Raw genomic sequence first — 20042 nt, 5'->3', positions numbered from 1 at the left:
GGATAGCTAATCCAGTGCTCTTCAAACTCCTCATGATTTTTCAGCTTTTAATTAACTGGTTTAGGTATAAACTAAATGGTATCTTTAAATCTGTGACTGTAAAATCACCAGTAATCCATCACCTTCTGCTACTTTTGAAGATATACTGTGAACATTTTTTCTGGCTTTGGCTTTTAGTAGAGATTTGTGCAGCAAGCCAGTGTTGCTTGGCTACTTAAATTAGGTTTATTTTATAGACCACAGCACTAGACATGCTCTGTTATTTCATGGTTAGGAAGGAACTGAGCCTCAGCTGTCTTCCTTCCTAAAAAATGCTTAAGCACCCTGCTACAGTAGGAATTCCTGCCAGCATTTCCAATTATTTTCTTCCTATGCATCCATTTTCCACCTGGATGTAGTCTACAGGCTTGGTCTGAATTTGTGGTTTTCAAATAATCAAAACTGGATTTTTTACAAATACCATGTCTTTAAGACAAACCCACACAGCTGTGTCTGGGTCTTCTCATTCCATCCTACTCCAATTCAAATACACAATACCCCTACAGAAAGTGGGGATTGTCTTTAAGTTCATTTGTCATTAACTGCAGAAAAACAACACAAACACCAAAAATGAACACTGGTAATAATACTTTATTCAAAAGTATATTTATATATATAGTCAGAAGTATTCAAGAATATATAGTCAGAAGTATTCACCTTCTATTTTGCAATATGGGAAAAAGTTTGACTGAAAACAATAAAACCAGCAAGCTCTTGGTCAAAAAAGCTCTTACAATAATCCCCTGAGGTAAAAATGATCCAGACCTGGGAAAAGGCTCCTTTTCCCTTCTCTCCTTCCCTTTCTTGGTGTAATGTCTGAAGTTCTGTGCAATGCAATTTCCAAATCCAGTCAAACTGTGCAAAGCAGTGACCTTTGAGAGTGTGTGCTGTCTCAACAGAACTCGGAGGCACAAAAGCACATTCAGAGTTAATTCACAACAGACTCTGGGACAGAAACATCTAAGAAACTTCCTCAGCCAGATCCAGCCCATCAGATTCAAGCCTAAGGAACTAGCTGGCCAAAGAACAGTCTAAAATATCCAAGATCTACAAACAGGGATTTGCTCTTCCCTCAAGCCACAGCAGAGCAAATGCAGGTTTCAGAGACAAAAGCTCCTGTAGATGCAGTTTGAGGAAGGAGGGAAGTGACAAAAACTTAAATCCTCAGAGACGCTGATGTACGTCAGCTCCTGCCAGCACCAAGAATAATCAGAGCTAACGAGCCTGGAGCAGGGCCAAGCTGCATTAGAGAAATTATGTGCCAGGCCAGGGAGTCAGCTAATCCACAGGAAGACTGTAAAAAACACTGCACAAGAGCTGCCGGAACTCACAGCTCCCAACTGCCAAAGCCTCCTACCCTCAGAGGCTTTTTCAAGTTTACCTTTGGGATATCAGCACAAGAGTGCTGCTCAGCATGGCTCAGGGACAGCAGAAGGAAAGGAGGAACACAGGGCAAACTGGAAACTTGTTTTCATGTCAGTCCTACCCTGGAACTAGGAAAAAGGGGAGGGCAGCTTCCTTTGCTGCAGGTTCCAACTGTTCACTGAGCACAGCAAAGGCACAGGGCACAAGAAGTGCATCAGCAAATGCAAAAAGTGACTACACAGCTCAGAGAAAGGTTGGTGTCATCACTTGTATTAAACAAACCAGCCCAGAAGCAACAACCAAACCTCCATTACACAATATAACCTATGAAAACAAATCCTCTGTGAAGTGTCCCAAAGGCAGGAGTTGCCTCCAGCTCAGCTGCTCCTCACCTCAACAGCCCCAACAGCAAGAAGCACCAAAACATTGGCAAATCAAGACCCACAAGAGAAATACATTCAATGGCAAGAGGGACAGACTTCCCAGCACACACAGCTTGGGGTTTGGCTACTGGCACAGTCTAGGGAAGCTCAGCAGGATACTCATCCTTCAGGGAAAAGAGAAAACCAGGATTAAGAAAAGCTGCTTCATTATGGCTAAACATGATCACTAAAACCAAGAGAAATCCAAAATACCGGGATTTGTAACGAAATAAAAATATTATAGTGATTATTAATGTGTCACTAAAACAGCATTTTCCAACTCAACTGAGCCTGCACTGCTTTGGCAGCATGAGATGCTTTATTTTTTTTAAATATACCAATAACCACAATCCTCACTTCAACAAAGATGGAGTATTTTGTTGGGGTTTTTTCCTTGTGTTCTTTAAACAAGGACAATAGATGCTTATTTTGGCACAGAAAACATTCCTCCAAAGCCACACTTTGGCTTCCTTTTCCCCCACTTTCTTCAACAATATCCAAAACATTAACCTCCCCATATTCAAGCCAACATAGAAGCCAGTAGAAGCTGCAGGTACTGAACCTCTCTCAAAAATACAGACCCCTTCAGAAATGTGATCCTGGAGCATGAAAACTGGACTGAGTACTCGTGGAACACAAAAAAGAGGCATTACTCCTACCACCATGGCAGACATCCCTTTTTGTCCTTGCTGACAGCAACACTATCTAACAGATTTCATAAGTCTGTCTCTCTTAAGAGTTTGGAAAGGAGAGAAAGCAAAAAGATCTCTATCAGCACCCTACTAACAACCTTGCACCTACCACACATGGAAAAAGCAACAGGCTGTGCAAATTGCCTGGGCACTGCTTTGGAATGTTGCAGAAGACAAACATGTAACCCATGGCCTCTCCCACCAGCAGTAAATCAGAGCTTTTATTTGCACTTTATCTGTGCCAGGCAGTGTCAGCTGCTCCGGGGACTGGATGTTGTCCCTGAGGTACAGCCACAAAGGAGCTGGGAACAGGTCAGGCACAGAGATCACTGCAGGAACCCCCAGCTCATGCTGGGACCTCACCAGCAGGTCCCAGCCAGGGGAACAGCACAAGGAGGGTTGAAAGGCTGAGCTTCACCTACCTGAAACAGGAGATGTGCCAAGCCTCATTGACAGTCTTGTGCAGGCACTGCCCAGCTGCAATGCTGTCCCCACATCCCAGACATCTCCAGACCTCTTCACCTGCACACAGCAATAAGGGGACAAACAGCAATCAGTTTACAGCAGAGAAAACACAGATTGGTACATCCTTCCTACAGAACAACCCTAAGTAACTGACAGGAAAGCCTTCCCACATGGAAAGCTGCAGAGAGTCTATAACCCCAGAGTGGGAACTCCCAAATCACACTTGGATATCTTGTATATTTTTTTTCCTTCAGACATGACATCTGCTTATTCACATTCTGCACAAGAAAAAAATATGACTTTTCACATAAAACAGTTCAGTTACAGCTCTGTCAGAGCAGAGACTTCAGGAAGGCAACACTGACCTAGTACAATTCCAACAGAGAACCATGCTAGGCCAGGAAGCCACACTACTGCTTCCCCCACAGCACTGACTCAGCACACAACGTTTGCTCTCATTTGTATAATTAACTGGATTTCCCAGAACTGAAAGAAAGGAAAGGCAAACTTCATTCAGTAGAGAACAACTAGACTACCAGGAAGGAATTACACTCTTGAATGAATAATCCCATGGAGACTGTACAGCCAGCACCAGGCTACCCTCAGACTTAGGAAGGGGGAGTGATGCTACTGGCCTATTGCCCTTCCAGAAAATACTTAAAACAGTTATAACAGAGTTATAATAGTTTTTGCTAGAACTGCCAGAAAGCCCCAGAGAGAGCTGGTTACTTAGATGCAAGCAAGCTAGGAAAACAGAATGAAAGCTTGTGCACAAAGAGCATTTGGCACACAGATAAATGCTATCCAAAAACCCAAAGGCAGTGCAGGCATATTAAAGAGTCAAGAATCTTAGTTCAGCACAGGATGGCACAAGAAATGTGTCACAGAGCCGAGCAGATCCCAAATCTGCTTCTTCCTGCTACCAACAGTTTGCTTGCAGCAAGGCTGCATTAAAGGAAAAGGAGCACTTAGACAAGGAAAACCACAAACCACGACTTCCCTTTTCCAAAGGGTGGTACAACTTGGTTAGGCAAGTTGCTTAGGCAAGTTCATACCACTGCTAAGTTCCTTGAAGCTACACAAAACAGAAGCCATCAACCTTCCATGCACCTTTACCCCACTGTGTAGGTCAACAACAATGTTTAAAATTAACCAAGGTGAATATCTTGCACTTTTTACATGAATAGCTATTTCAGGGAAATAAACATTTGCTGCTCAGCTACAAGCACCACTATCACCAGCAGTATCCAGGAAGGTCTCCATAAAGATGTAAGGCTCAGAGGGTTCCTTCAAATGTGACAAGTGGTGTAGGTTGCTACTTCAGTTCCCAAAATTGTGCATCAGCTCCACACCTGGATCACCTGCCCCTGTGCCCGCCTGTTAATCCACAACACCAAGAACTCCACCTGAGCTCAGACCTGCACAGCAGAGTAAAGGTTGGGAGAACCTTGGAGAAACCTGACCCTGCCTGTGTTGTCCTATAAAGGAAAAGGCTTGTCAGCACACTGGGAATAAAAGGCAAAGCTCCGTGTGCTTGTGCCTCCATGCACAGGCAGTCAACACTCTCCTCTCCAAGCAGGGCAAGCCTGGAAGTCAGCTGAACTTCTGAAATAGCTGCAGGCCAAAACTACCTGCAAACCAAACATTCTGCAGCTCCATCCCCTCCCATTCAGTGTCACCAGCACAACACACACGTGTCAAAACTGTCTGTGGATTCTATTAAACAAATTTAAAGCTCAATGACTACACCACAGCTGACTACAAGCAACTAATTTCTCCCTGACCATCTTACAGAATCTGACCCATCAGCTTCGGAACTCCACGAAGAAGAAACTCCAGCTACTCTCAGCCGTAGAGCTGCATCTGTTTAAGTGTGCCCAGCAAGGCTGATGAGCTCAAACGGAAACGAACAGTCCTCAATCCAACAGAAATTGCTTCAGTATGCAGGAGAAACGACGGAAATGAACAAAACAGAGCAGGAAACAGCGCGAAGGAAACGCGGAGGGACATAATCCATGGAACAGGTCTGCCGAGTTCCCCAGGCCGGGAGGAATGTGGCACAGGCACAGCGAGGAGCAGCGGCCGAACCCGGGGGCACCGGGGGACCTCGGGGGGCAGCACGGACGGGGTGAGCGGCACCGGCGGGCCCCGCGCTGCAGGACCCGGTGCCGGCTGCGGCCGCATCCCCCGTGGCCGTCCCGCGGCTCTCACTGCACCGGGGCTGCGGAGCCCCGCCGGGAGCCCCCGGGCCGCGCGGTGCCAGCCGCTGGAGGGAGCGGCGGGCCGGCCCCAGAGCGCTCCCCGGCCCGGGGCTGACGTGCGGCCGGGCCGCGGGCTCAGGAGGCAGCGGCCCCGTCCAGCCCCGCGACGCCGCCGAAGCAGCAGCGGCCGCATAAGGGCGAGAGCCGCGGCCTCGCGTACGCGCGCCCGCCTCGGGTGTTGGAGGGCGGCTCCTCCCGCGGAGGCGCGGCCGGCCCGGCCCCAGCTCACCTGGCAGCGCCTCCATCCCGCGCCCGCCCGACGCCAGCGGCGGCCGCCGCACCTGGGCCCGTCCCTCCGCGCCGCCCGCCCCGCCCCCGCCACGGGCCAATCGGCGTCGCCCGCCCCGCGCACCGGCCAATCCCCGCGCGGCCCCGCCGCGCCCGCCCCGCCCTTTCCGCGCCGTCGACCAATGGCGGCGCCTCCCGCCCGCAGCCCCGCCCCGCACGTGCCGCGGCCCCGGGCGGGCCCCGCCGCTCCGGCCCCCGGCCCCAGGCAGCGCAAAGGAACGGCGGCGCACTCCGCTCAATGTAAAACCATTTTTTAATTCTAAATCACTTTCACAACAGTGAAAATTAGTGAGGAGGAACGGTAACGCACTAACCGAGCCGTCCGGGCCGCGTGCGGTCGGGTTACGGGAAGGGGTACATACAAAAGCACACCAGGGAAAGGGGGAACCAAGCGTTAACACTTTTAGACTATTTCATCCTTGAATTGCCGGAAAATAAGAGCTCTCAGTCATGCTTCTGCAGCCTTCTCCATTATCTCTCTCAGTCCTAGATAATGGATAAATCCATTATCTCTCTCACTTCTAGATGGAAATCCCCACCCCCGATCCATTAAAATTCTGGTTTTTAAAATGTATTAATTAAATATATTTCAGTACCTCTTGAATCTATTGCAGTCACTTCTCTATCCTCTTTATGGGATAAAGGCTTCAAAGAGCTACCTTTCTCCTCCCTGCATAACCTCTCAGCATCGAGTTTCTCCGTCCAAAAGGAGAAGGAATCCATCCCTTACCGTCACATGAACCTTCCCTTCCCATCAGCAGGTGGTGCTGACTGCGCAGGAGAGGAACCCAAAGCTGCGACATTGTAGGACAACCAAACCAAACAGCCCGTGCTCCTGGGAAGGGCCCCAGTTACCAAGTTACACATTGAGAAGAACCCTTTGCCAAAGTTCAGCTACTCACAAGTGTCGCACAGCAAAAGCTGAAGCACCACCTCAACTATAAACAGTTGAGCAATATATTCTGACAGATTATTGAGTCAGGTATAAATCTGACGTGACAAAACACTGCAGAAGCTTTGCAACATTCTACTTGCCAGATGGAATTTTGGAGGTAGGCAAGTTAAACTTCAGTCATACTCCGTCTTGACACTAAAAGGAAACAGTTTATAATTACATAAATAAACTTCTATAACAATTAATTAAAGGTGTCCTGCCCAGGAAACTCTGCCATACACTAAAAATCCCAAGCTACTGAAACAAAGTCTCTATTAATTGATTTGCTTTCAGTTTTTCTGTCTACTGCCAGGGAAGTCACAACATTCATCTTGCAGGAAATCATCATGAGTACGAGCGACCGGAATCAAAAAAATCTAAAAACAGTAAGAGAAAAAGAAATGGAATTGCCTAGTCAGAGAAATATGAACTGTTCATCTTGCTAGGGAATCTCTCATACCTGTTTTGAAGGAATCTACACAAATACATCAGGAGTACTCTTTAAAGCTGAATACCCAACAGGATTCCAAAGCGGCTGCAGATTGCTCACCTTCTGCAATATCCCCTCAGCACATTAATGGTTGTGGTCTCCTCCAGCACTTCAAATTAAAATCTTTGGTAGATTTTAGCTGCAGAGACTGTGGTGCTGCAGCTGTCCTGCTGTGGCATGGGAGAGGGTCTGTGTGCACCTGCAGAGAGAAGGTCTCCAAACGTTCCCTACTGAGCATGTGCTGGCAAAGGCAGGATCTCAGGGCTCCTCCTGTGTCATTTTACAGAATGACAAGTTTTACCTCAAAACTCACGTAAAGATGCCTTTTGTTCCTCTCCCCAGACAAGCTGATCTCAGGTCTGTAATAGGATTTTATCTGGAGTACATGACCTTGTGTAGAAAGTCTCAAAGCCTTGAGGAAGATAAATGTCGCTACAGTGACGAGGTTGGGAGGGGATTATCCAGGAGTGCAGCCCAGGTGCTGCACAGAGCCGGGGAACACAAACAACACTGTTTGTCAGTGAGGAACTGGGCTGCCTCCAGCAGCCCCACCTGGCTCCACAGCCAGAGAATCTTCCAGGGTCTGGCTCCAGCATGCTCAGGCTTTAAAAAATTGCAGCATAAATTTGTATCCCTTCTTCTAACAGCCATGAGAACCATCAGGAAGGGTTTTCCACCACGCTGGGAAATAACAGACGGAAAAGAAACCGGAACCAGTCTCCAGAGCTGGCTCTGCCTGCATCACGTGCTGTGCCCCAGAGAGTCCCAGCAGAGCTGGGGATGATTTCCTGGAGAAGGTCAGATGTTGATGGAGACATTAAACAACATCTGCAGCTCTGGCAGATCCATCGTGGTTGCAAAGCAGGAGATACTGGTCACACTGGAGAAGCTTCCTTACCTGCCCAGTCTGTTGGGATAACTGTGTATCCCACAGGCCTGGTGTCACTGATTGGCACAGGATTTCAAAGCAGCACTCCCTTTTGGAGAGCAGCTCAACGCTAGGCCCATGGTTTGTGGCAGGAACCTGTTGTACAAGATATCTGAGCTGAAATACACTTTTAAACCAATGTTTTAATTACCAACTCTGGTGCAAAATGTGAGATTCCTCATTGTGCTGTGGTACCACCAATTCCTGAAGCCCATAGGTAGCTATGGAACCAGACACCAAGAGGTTTAAAATGGGATGGGGATGCAGTTTGTAACTGTTTCAGTGGCCTTGTTGGTCATGAATATATAGAATAATGGAAAAGACTTATGCAATCAACAGCCAGAACATTATCACCAGTGCCACAAACAGGAAGAGGCGGGAAAGGAACTGCTCATCCACATATTGAGGAGTCCCTGGAACAGCTGGAAAACAGGAAGTAAAAAAAACAAACAAGAGTTCAGCTCCTTCCTTTTCTCTGGGATTGTGTGTATTCTGAATATAGTATATTCATACATTGAAAAATATGCAAAGAATGAATCTGCTTGGTGAGAAAATTGCTACTTCCCACCCTCAGCGTGGCTGGCTGCATGGGCAGATCATAAGGAAGACAAGTATTTCAAAGCAGGATTCCTTAGTTCAGTCCCCCCAACCCCACAGATTTTCAGGGGACACTGAACTATAGTTAATAGGGAAGATAAGACCCAAGAACAGCACAGGACCATGGCAATGCTGGTGTGATGTGAAGAATGAGTTTGTTCCTCCTAATTCCTATGTCCATACGACATGGTGGAAGATTTGCCAGGCATAACCTTCCACAAAGTAAGTTCAGAAAACCCTGGCCAGTAGGTGTTCTTGTCCAAAACAGATTCAGTTTGTCTACACTGAAGAAGGGGAGGAGGTTTTCTAGGGATTACTTCATTGTTAGAGAGCAAGGTCACCCCTTGGAGTAACCCAGCTGGTTTTTGTTAATCAAAAACGTGAAGTAATTTCACTGGAAAGTTACTTATTGTAGAATACAGATGACTGTCTCAGAGATAAATTTCTGAAAAATGAACAATCCTGGCATTCATAATTTTGGGGTACAGAGCACCAATTTAAATTTTTCCTTCTCATCTTTCAGGAAATGGTCCTTTCCTGCTGTTTTTAAAATCTGGGTCTCCTTCATATACCCCTAGTGACTCCTTTTTATTATTATTAGAAAGTCTAGTCCAATTTGTCTCATTTTTCAGGAGAAGTCTGCTGGTGTACTAGAGGAGACATCTGAATTAGAGGAGAATAGTCTCCAGTGCCACTGTTCCTCTGCAGTCACTGGTCTCCCAAGAGGGCCTTCAGCAAATTATATGGAAATTACAAACTTGCTTCTTTTATGAGTTTGTGTACAAAACATACCAGCCACAGACCATGCTCTCTACAGAGTGTTTTTACCCTCATTTTGTGTTTCTATTGACAACACTGCCTACTGTTCAGAATATTTTGCCATTCAGCAGGTTATTTAAGAGTTTGTGAAATGTCTGTGATGGGACAGGAGGAGGATCTGTGTACCTGGAGGAGGTCGCCCGTCGTTTATGTTGAAGGCTGTTGCAAATATACCAAAGGGAAACGCCCCAATTCCAAAGGACATCTGGAAGCCACCATCACCAAACCCAAAGCCCTGGAATCCCTGCAGAGAACAAAGATCAGAAGACAAAACAGGTACCAATCACTTAGAGCCTATTTCAGAGTATTTTGTGCAGATATTCCCTCTCACTGGCTTTCCCACAGCTAAAGGAAAGCCAAGCTGTCACCTTTCAGTCTGATACACTTTTGTAGATGTCTCCTTAGCTTTCCTGCATTTAAAATGTTTCAGACAGCAGCAAATTCACCAAGGTTTCTCAAACCAAAGGTTTGAGAAAATGAAAACTAGCAACTGCTGCTCTTGTTTGAGGGACACAAATTAGGACAGTGTTTCCCAACTGTAACCTTTCTCAACTAAAAGTAGTAGGTGTCTGCCAATGTATCAAAATCAACAGAATTTGATTTAGAATGTCTTAACAATTTATCATGTGTTAACAGTTGTTAGCCATATAGGAAAGGTACTTAACAACCTAAATTGCTTTTTGTGATACATGTGCATCAGTTAAACACTCGCTGGAATGATAAATTGCCAGTGGGATGCATAGGAAAACCACAAAAAAATTACCATGGGGACTCAAATTAAGGTGGAAAAATCACCTGGGGCAGGAATGCAAGACATAAGGAGGAAAAAAGGAAGTTACAATGCAGTAACACTGACCCCGTGGGATCCAGACTAAAACACCACATCAAGTCAGAAGATAAGTGTCCTGAATTGAGATGAATCTTGCTCTGCAGAAGCAGTGTGCTGTTTGAGAACTAACTGTGTGTGAATCTAGGGGCTTGTGTCATGCCTAACACTGCGGAGAGCCCACAGTTCCATAATCCAGCATTCTGTCCTCTCACCTCAGGATTAAAGCAGTGATACCAGTTCTGAAACACCCTCTGGTTTATCACCACCAACAATGGGAGGACAAAGATGATTTTACTCATATAATAAAAGTTTCTTGGTTGAGCCTTGATTTCAGGAGTTGGTCTTTTGACCATACTCCTCTCAAGCATTTTGTCACTAACTCTGAGGGACAGCAAGGCTCTCTGTGGCAGGTATGGGATCTGAATAGAACAGCATCACTACTGCCCTGCCTTCATACCCCATCCCTCTGACTTACAGCAGCACCAGCTGAAAGGTTCAAGTAAGGTACAGGAGCTGATTTAATAAGGCAGCAATGCCCTAGTGAAAGAGAACAGCTGAGCTCCCAGTACATTCAATACAGAAATGCACCTTAATCACACCCTGCAGAGTTGTTTGCTTGAAGCATGAGGGAGACAATCCTCTCCAAGGAGCCCAGGCTGAGTTACATGGAAATGTGCCATTGTTTCATCAGGTCATGCAGTGCTGGAGCACACTGTGGTCTGTCCTACCACCTACTCCCACGTCTGCTCCATCTGTGCCAGCTTCTGTTTACATTCACCCTATGTAATCTCCTCAACAAAACCACAGATCCCTCTTCAAATCACGTATCCAACAAATATTGACTTTCTCTTGCTTCTAATGCCATGGAACAGTAACATCCCATTGAAATGAGAGAAGCAGGTGTCAGTGTCAAAAATCTAAATTAATACGTGGATTAATTAATGACACGTAAGTTTTGACAGAAATACACTTGCACAAAGAATTTTCAAAGCAAAGTCTTCCTTGCATTGAAATGTGGAGAACAATCAAGTATGAAAAGCTTTTCCAGTGGTAGCACACTGGAAGTTGGGCTGTTCTTTGGGATGCTAAAGGTGCCACAGGAATGGAGCTCTGCCACAGCACAGCTATCAATGATTCATGAACAACCAGCTGGAGTTGTTGAGAAGAGCAGGATGTGTAAGCTGCAGGATCCTCATGCAGCTTCTCTCACACATTATGTCCTCCAGGATGAATAAATACCACTAGCAATAACAACTAAACCACTCAGGCTCATTTGATCACTCACCCCTCTGTTCTCTGGTTCAGGTCTCTGTCCTTGGGGTCGTGGTGGAGTTTTCTCTCTGCAGGAAGTTGTGAAATTAGCTCAAGTGCAAGGACATGTGACAACAGTATCTGGACTAGACTGGCTAATAATCAGAACCACCATAAAAGAATCTCCTGACAGTGTCCTGGGGCCATCCAGCAGGGCTGGAGCAGTGTGTGAGAGAGCCAGAAGCAGCTTTGGACCTTGAGCAGCACATAAAGCTGCACTTTTGAATAATAAATACCCATTGCAAAGACTAAAAACTGAGGATGTGAACATTTAATATAAGCTTCTCTGGTCAGACAACAATCATTGCAACCTGCCACTCGTAACTGATAATTAACACTTGATTCAAATTAAAATGAATTGCCAGTAGAACAAGAAATGTGAACAAATCCAGGCCCTGAAAAAGCCAGAAATATTTGGCAGAAATATCAGATCTATGTCTTTTGACAAAGTATTTAAAATTGTGAATCCAGCACTTTACATTTTAACCTTAAGACCCTAAACTAAAGTTTCATTTTTAATTTTCAAATGAAAATAGTTGCATTGATGTTTCTTACCTGGGGTCCTGCTGCCCAGTGCTACCTCTTCCATAGAGAGGAATAACTTTATCTCGACTGATTCCTGCTTTGCATACAGGACACACTTGTCTGTTTGGCCTGGTCTCTAGCCACTAAAAGAAAGGAAATTATAAGAAAACTACTAAAATACCACAAAAATAACTATGCAAACCTCATTTGCAGCCAGACAGAAAGACTTTAGCAATTTCTCACAAAGTTCTGGAGCAAAACATTTTATTAAGTGCCAAGTGCTCCCCAAAGTGGAGTTGGCACTTTGGCTGTTGTTCTGGTGGGAACAACTTGCTGATGTGGACACATTCAGATCTGCACTGGAGCAAAATAAGAAATAAAGAGTGTGAGCAGTCCTGCAAAGGCCAAGGGCTAGCACAGATGGCCTTCCTGTCATCCACCTTCTCTATAATGGCACCACAATGTCAAACACTATGCAAAGACAAGTACACTCAGCACTTAAACCTGCAAACTAAACCCTGCAAGCTCCAACAGTAATTGTACCAAAACTGCAATTATGCAAGGCTTAAGAAACTCAAAGTGGAGGCAAGTGGAACAGAATCTAAGTTTTCTTGTTGCTCAAAGAGCAGATTGCAAGCTGTTGCACATTAAGCTGCATGAGCAGGTTGTGACCGCCCTGGAGAGAAAAGCACATTTGAATAGAGGGGGATACTCCAGAGAACCAAGGGCTTTATTGAGCAACTGGAGCTGATGAAAGACAAAGTAAAAGAAAACCTGTCTTACCTGGTGTAAACAAGGCCAACTGTGAGCATTCCCAGGACAATTTGTTCACAGAGCAGAAAAAGGGAGGAAAATAGAATTAGTTACTGAAGTCTATATGACAAATGTGCAGTGTACAGGGATAGTGCAGCTTGGTGACAACAGAATCCTGGAATCCAGCTGGGCCAGTTCTGCAGCCTCCCATCAAAACCATTTTTGCAAACACAGCCCAAGACTGATCTCCACTGGTTTTTTTCAGGTTATGCAATCTAAATTCCTAACGTGGTTCTGTGCATCTCCCACCCCTGGGTTCTCATCCATACCAAAGGCCCAGACAGACCTGCATTAATCTTAGGGTTTATTGTACAAATTTTCTCTTCTGATACCATGAAAAACTATCCCAGAGCCAAGATGAGCAAGTTGGCAGTAATGAGACTTTAGGATCTTAAAAATTGAGCTGAAACATCAGCCACATTCACAGAATCATGGAATAACTAAGGCTGGATGGTACCTCAGGTACCCTCCAGGCAACCCTGATGCTCAGAGCAGGGTCAGCTACTGAGATCAGACTCAGTTGCTCAGGGCAGAGAAATTCCCATTAAACAGATTAAAATGTTATGGCAAATTAAAAAAAGGTCAAAGACAAACAAGCTACAAGATAAAACTGCTAAACAGCCATCTGCTTTCAAAATGGTCTCAATAACACCATTCAGACAAGACACATGGTACTTTTAAGGTTCCATTACTCCAAATCCTTTTGTGCAATAATTTAATGTTATTTTATCTTAACACACCCTAAGCCAGTGATTTTCCATCTCCCCCCAAAAAATCCTGGATTTTCAGATGTTATGTATATTTACACAGGAGAAAAACATTTTCAGGCTTCTTTTAATCAAAGATTTAGCCCACTGTGTAAAATAAACTCCAACCCACCCACATTTGGCCATGTCAATCCTTAACTTCTTCACATTCAAGAAGGGGTATATTCAAACCAAGTTACATCAGAAATTCTGCACATATATCTGTGCTGTGCATTATTTCCAAGTCAAATTAAAGAACTAAAAAGTTCCTAACACAAGTGCAATATCATGGGAAAAGAGAAATTGCCCATATGTAAAAGCTTATTGCCTATTTTTTTATGGTTTCAAAGGAAAAAAGAGCAAGCCTGGAGGAGAAACTACAATTTGGCCTACAGAACCCAGATGCATATCCAGGTTTAGGTAGGCAGAGGTCAGAATGGAATTTAGGTCTGAAGAACATATCTGTGCTAGGGCAGACAGCACAAATAAAATAACACACATAAGCAAACAGTACCAATGAGCACTGAACTGTCTGTGGGGCTGCTTGTTTGTTTGCTTGTACACAATAATCCAGCAGTACAGGGAGTTTAGGACACAGGAAACCCACTCCCTGGAATACAAGCAAAGAAAAGCAGCTGAGGAGCAAACCCAAGCTCCTCCTAAAGCAAACCCACAGTCCCTCCTCTAGAATGACAAACACCCCAGGTTTTTATGGGATCAGACAATGGTGTTCTGGCTGGTGTGTGGGGCTGCAGCACTTACCAGAAGAGGTGCCCACACAAGCTGATAACTGCATCCTTGGCAGTGTCTAAACAGATGTTGCATTCAAAAGTGTTGTCCTGATTAGTGCTGTCCCCAGAGCCATTACTGCTGCTGCTGCCACTGGTCCCTCCAGTACTGGAGCTCTTTGTTGATGCAGAAGCTGTGGGTCCTTTGCTTGCCATCCTCAAGGACTGCCCAAACAAAGTCAAGAAAATTTTCCTCTTGGAATTCCAGCTGTGAGAAAGGGAAAAACCAAACAAAGCTAAACAATTACTGGCATTATGAACATTGCATTCTGGCCCCATTCCAAACTGGTAGTGACTTATCTAAGAAGCTCTTGAATCCTGTTGTTGATGGTTTTAGTTTAACGTAGCCAAGAGGGATCTTTTTTTAGAGACTAAGCTACTTTACAGTCCCATAGTGTGACCTGTATTTTACTGTCACTGATAAGCATCCACAGCCAAAACAACCCCCCTGTATTTTTTCATAAATGCCATTTGCTGTAAGGAGAATGAGCTCCCCATGCTCTTCCAAAATTCAACACAACTTATAACTGAGAGTGCAGTCAGAAGCAGAATTTAATCATGAAGTAATTCACAGTTTGAACAGACTGACAATGCAGAGTTTTAAGTTCTATGTTCATTAGTTTGGAATATTAATGACAATAATGGCAAGCAAAGGTGGCTTAGAACTTGAATTCTCTCATGAGCAGTATATAGGTGCTATCACAGCAGCACTGAAATGACTATCAAACATTTCTATTATTTTCAAACTATTAAACATTTCTAATCTAGTAGTAAGGTAGTAATGCAGAAGTGTTGAAAATTTTACCTTAACGTGCTTGAATTTTTCTTCCATGCTTTTGTCTCTCATTAACATAATCATATTTACCAAAGAACAGCATTTATTTTATTTCAGTAGCAACAACCTCTACAGTGTAATTCCTTGATATATAAATTCCACAGTACCTAAAAATTTGAGACTCAGCACAAGGCGTTTGCACTTCTAGAAATACTTTTACCAGTGCAAGATTTGTAATTCAAGAACTAAGAGAGTTTCAGTAGCTACAGAAATTAATTCACTAAAATACAAATGTTTAAAATGTTTCACTATGCTTTTCATCAAACTCTAACATCATGCATGTTGAAGTTGCAGGAACAGGAATACTTAGATAAAGCTGTGAGAAACAAACAGGTGATTCAGATTATCTGAACTTTTTGCAAATGTACAAACATTGAAGCATTTTCAAAGGGCAACTTGAATTTTTCAGAAGATAATTTCTTTTCCAACTTACCCCCCAAGCACTAAAGGCTTTCCTTAGTGTTGCCTCTTTGTAGCAGAGCTGCAGCTCAGGGGCAGGGCAGCAAACTAAAGCCTCAGGATCTCCAGCTGTTATTGCCAACAGCTTTTTTCCTACAACACAATCCCACTGCACAGCCAGGAAAGCATCACACCCAGACCTTGTGAAGTATTGCAGCAAAGCCTCAGTTACAGCAGGTGAAATATATTTCTGCAGAGCTTTTTCACTCCGTTACATCATTTTGCACAGTGTCCCAGAAGGGCAGATTTGTATTCACAGATGCTGCACTTCACCATAGGCTGCTTTCAGTAGTGCTGACTCTGAGCATTTCACACCACGACTCCATTTACACCCAGTTCCTTGTACAAAATTAAAATCCATGTTAGATCAGGGCAGATGGAAATGCTGCCAACCTACAAACTGTATGCCAAAGACACTTGGATTTTTCACACATCCTTACAACCAGAATCTTCAGCCTGTCTTGCTCAGTAGTTCAAGTGAAAACTTATCAACTTGGATCTCTATATATTAATATAAAAATTGAGAAAACCTCCTTAAAACCAACACACTGTAAAACTTCAACACACTGTAAAAATACTGCATCCCTTTACAGAATGGTCACAAGAAACATCTTGACATACAACACAAGGAAAGGAAGTGTACAAGAGGCAAATAAATAAATAAATTCTGAGTCTCTAATGGCAATGTGGAAAAAAGTTTCTTTTTCCAAATTAAATTCTGTATATTAAACAATGAATCTGAAGACTTGTCAAAAAGATAAAATCTGTATCTCCACAAAAACTTACTGAAAAAAACCCTCAGTTTTAGTAACTACAACAAATAAATAAAATGTTATGAAGAAGCATGACAAAGAAATCCAGAGAGATATCAGTAATGCTATGGAATAAAGATGGCTGAGACAGAAGAAAGATTAAAATGACATCATGCAACAGGCACTGAATCTCCTTCCCTAGAACAGGTCATTCCTTAATCTCTGCTGGGGATCCTCTCCTAAGTATTTGTTCATTGGCTGAAGGGGCCCAGTGACCTGTTAGGACATAACCAATGTAAAATATCAAAACCATAGCAAAATGCAACAGTAAAAATAATAAAAGCCTTCTCACACATTTGATTTCATCCCTGGAATATCCCAGTTTAACATAACTGGTCTGTAACAGGTGCTGCTGGGCTCTGTACATCTGCACATATACAAAGAGGCAAATGTGGAACAGCTTCCAGGGGCTAAATTTACATTTGATAATCACATATTGTGTAGCTTGTGAGTGTACTCTGAATCCTAAAGTACAAATTCAACTGCAAATGGAACTTGTTCCGAGCACAAAATGAGCTCAAAATTGAACAGTCACTCAAACTTCTTGAACTCTGAGACAAAACCCTCCAGGGGAAAAAAACCCAACAAACCATAAGCAAAACACAAACTAAAAAAAAAATCAACGACTATCACAACAGACCAAACCAATCTTATTTTCAATTTGCTTTAGAGTTTGGGAGGAAGACTGTGAATACACTGGGATAGAACACGACTTCTGGGGTTAAGTAAACACAATTGAGGGATGCCAGTCAAGGTTTGCTACAAACTTATCCATCAGATCAGGTCTCCAAATCAACCCCAGAGGCATGATGAGCAACAAACAAAACAAGGGAAAGGATATAAAAATCGGCTGATACCTAACTGCAGGCATTCAGAGAGCTTGTCTTTTTCTTATTTCTTTGCTCTCTACATACTTACAGGAAAATTGTATCTTTGTTTCATAAAACACAGTCCCTATGTTATATCCCAACAGGTACTTCTGAAAAATGACTGAGCTTTACTACCTCCAAGAATCAAGAGTGGCAGCAGACGAACAGTTAAGAAACAAGGAACTAATCTGCAAGTAGGCTTCCAAAATAAACACAGAAACCTGGTGGAGCATGAAGACATGGAAGTGGAGGTACCTGAGAGGGTGGAACTCCAAGAGGAGCTGGAATTGTGTGGTGGCAGCTGAGAGCACAGGAGATCCACGACAAGAGTAAGTGCAGGGGCCTGGGAATGTCCATGTGCTGGGTACAGACCTTACTAACAGCCAGTAAAAAAGAAATTTCCCTCTAATATTTTAAAAACTTCACCTGTAAATCAACTGCTCACCAGGAAAGCATGAGCTGAGTGGTGCTGTCAAAGATTACACTTCTGAACTCAGCCAATGTCTGCATCTGCCAAAGTTCACTGCCCAGACCTCAAAACACAGCAAAAACTCTTCAGGACAGCCTAGAGGAGTTTTCACCATAAGTTAAGGTACACAAAAAAAAAAAAATCTGCTGGAAACAGCAGGTGAACATTAATTTAACCTGGGAAAGGCAAAGAGGGAGCATAAATTAGAAGCTAATTCCACCTATACAAAACAGTCCTGGAATATGTGTTCACAGCATGGCATTAGGATGTCTCAAGTATTTAATTTTTTTCATGAACAATGAGAAAAAGTTCTGGTGAGGATATAGAAGTCTGGTTAGTTTATTAAGAAAACCCAAAGTTTGTTCCTCTTTGCCATAACAATGAAATAACAAGAGCAGCACTGTTGGATGTCAATTCCACAGGAAAGACCCTTTTCCATATTTCTTTCCTAATGAATTTTATTTTAGCTAAGATTACTGAAATTTAAATAATCCAAATCTAGTTTGTTTACAAAACAAGTTCTGATTTAGTTCCTGAACCTTTCACAGTTTAAATCAAAAAGAAGATTTGTCAGCGTATTTTTCTTATCCCTAAGTTAATAGTGTCATTTTCTGACACTTAAAAATATTTACAAAAGGAATATTCACATTAGAAATTCAATTTAAATCTAAAACTACTACTGAAAGTTTATAAAAATATGCCCACTCATAAGTTCAACAGTCTTGATACTTAACATATTACAATTGCTTGGGCTTCAAGTACAACCAGGTAATCTCAGCTGAAAACTGCTGACAATGTCTAGAAGAAAGTGCATTGACTTCTTGACAGTCATTTTAGATATTTTAACTAACACATGACTGTCCTGTTGTTAATCATTAAATACATATTTATCTCTCAGTGCTTTTTTACTCTTCTCTGTCCCCAAAACACGTTACATTTTAACTCCTTGGAAACATTTCTCGGGTTCATCTTTCCACCTCCTGTAACCTGTACAGCATTGGGCACCTGCTTCTTAATACCACCACAAAGTGGTCCCAAAACATGAATTCATGAGCTCACTCGCTCTTGCCAAAGCAGCCATTTGCCTCCCAGCCCTGCCTGGCCTGGTTTCATTAACTGGGATTCTGCAATGCACGTCTGTGTTACAGGCAGTGCTGCCAGGGCCCAGCCCGGGTGTTTCAGGAACACCGAGGAGTCCGTGTACCTTGTAAATGCAAACAGAAAAACCCCCAGCGATTAAAGCAATTGCTTATTTTTTATTCAGTTCCATCAAGGTTTAATATAAACTCCAAGAAAAATCTTTCAACAAAGATTTTATCCTCTTACCTCACCAAGTCCAAAGGAAAAAAAAAAAAGGAATATAACCAGATGGGTAACGCTGCCCCATGGTTTTCCTGTGTGAGACAGACGTGCCTGGCTAACCCAGGTTAGCAGCAAACGTAAAAATATCAAATACAACAGTTACTGTACACAACAGGCGTGATTTAAGAAGAAGCGAGCATATGAACAATTCCCAAAATATAACCAATGTCATGCCCCAGCAGCTGACACCTCGCGACATACCCCGAGCCAGAGCCAGCGGGGCCGGCCCCGCACAGCGCACACCGGGCACCTGCGGCCCCGGCCCGGCGCTTCCGAGGCAAACCCCGGCGGGCAGCGTCGGGCCGCGGAACGGAGCTCGGGGGACCCGCGCCGGGCCCGCCGGGGGCCCGCGGCTCCAGAGGCACCGGGCGAGGCCGGGGGTCCCGCGGCGTCCCCGCCCCGCTCGGCTGCAGCGGGCGCAGGCGGCTCCGGCCCGGCCTCGGAGCCGCAGCCTGGCCCCGGCTGCCTCCACCGCCCCCCGCCCCGCCCGGCCCGGCCCGGCCCGGCCCAGCCCGGCCCTGCTCACCGGCGGGTCCGGGCTCCCCGCAGCGCCCGAGCCGAGCCGAGCCGCCGCTCCGCCGGGCCCCGTCACCTGACCGGCCGGAAGCGCGGCCGGCGGAAGGGCCCGGCCCCCGCCCCACCGAGCGCCGCGGCTCCGCCAACCGGGCCGGGGGGGCCGCGGGCAGCGACAGCCGCCCGCCACGGCCCCTCGTTACCTCGGGCTCCTCCGGGGCGAATGGGCCGCGCTGCTCGGCCCCGCCGCGACCCCCGGCTCTGCGGACGTGGGCGGCTCGGCTGCCCGGAGCGGTGCGGGCCGTGTCCAAACGGCGGCCGCGGGGACTGCGAGAGGTTCGTAGCGAATGCTCGGCCCCAGCAGGAAGGGAGAACAGACAAGGAAGGACGGAAAAGGAAGGAAGGGCGGAA

General features: G+C 44.9%; 2 protein-coding genes across 4 annotated transcripts in view; both read right to left on the bottom strand.

Moving 5' to 3' along the window:
- Window positions 1-5517, bottom strand: part of LIMK2 (LIM domain kinase 2) — a 30566-nt gene extending 25049 nt beyond the window's left edge. The window contains exons 1-2 of the mRNA XM_058037123.1: window positions 5474-5517; window positions 2941-3040 (exon numbers count right to left, since the gene is read on the bottom strand). Coding sequence (XP_057893106.1) covers window positions 2941-3040; window positions 5474-5489 — 116 coding nt within the window. The 5' untranslated portion in view covers window positions 5490-5517. The remainder of the gene's footprint in view (window positions 1-2940; window positions 3041-5473) is intronic.
- Window positions 5518-5767: 250 nt separating this feature from the next.
- On the bottom strand, window positions 5768-19930 carry RNF185 (ring finger protein 185). 3 transcript variants are annotated; one of them, XM_058037279.1, is made up of 7 exons: window positions 19835-19930; window positions 14287-14520; window positions 12749-12767; window positions 11996-12108; window positions 11415-11469; window positions 9427-9544; window positions 5768-8306 (listed from the first exon to the last, which is right to left on the bottom strand). In XM_058037279.1, exons 2-7 carry the CDS (start codon window positions 14466-14468, stop codon window positions 8209-8211), a joined length of 585 nt encoding a protein of 194 aa, XP_057893262.1. In that variant the 5' UTR covers window positions 14469-14520; window positions 19835-19930; the 3' UTR covers window positions 5768-8208. The 3 variants fall into 3 exon arrangements, with proteins under 3 accessions (XP_057893262.1, XP_057893261.1, XP_057893260.1); XM_058037278.1 differs by lacking the exon at window positions 19835-19930 and adding an exon at window positions 19645-19684; XM_058037277.1 differs by lacking the exon at window positions 19835-19930 and having other exon boundaries at window positions 14287-17335.
- Window positions 19931-20042: the final 112 nt, after the last annotated feature.

Source organism: Melospiza georgiana, chromosome 18 (assembly GCF_028018845.1).
Source record: "Melospiza georgiana isolate bMelGeo1 chromosome 18, bMelGeo1.pri, whole genome shotgun sequence".
Taxonomy (NCBI): Eukaryota; Metazoa; Chordata; class Aves; order Passeriformes; family Passerellidae; genus Melospiza; species Melospiza georgiana.
This window is presented reverse-complemented; position numbering and strand designations above follow the sequence as displayed.

Excerpts from the sequence above, each read along its gene's own strand:
- RNF185 (XM_058037277.1), bottom strand. The coding sequence starts at position 14,591 with ATGGGGCCAGAATGCAATGTTCATAATGCCAGTAATTGTTTAGCTTTG. Across the intron at positions 11,470-11,995 it reads ACTGGGCAGCAGGACCCCAG|AGAGAAAACTCCACCACGAC; the intron begins GTAAGAAACATC and ends AACTTCCTGCAG. Across the intron at positions 8,307-9,426 it reads CGACGGGCGACCTCCTCCAG|CTGTTCCAGGGACTCCTCAA; the intron begins GTACACAGATCC and ends CCTGTTTTCCAG.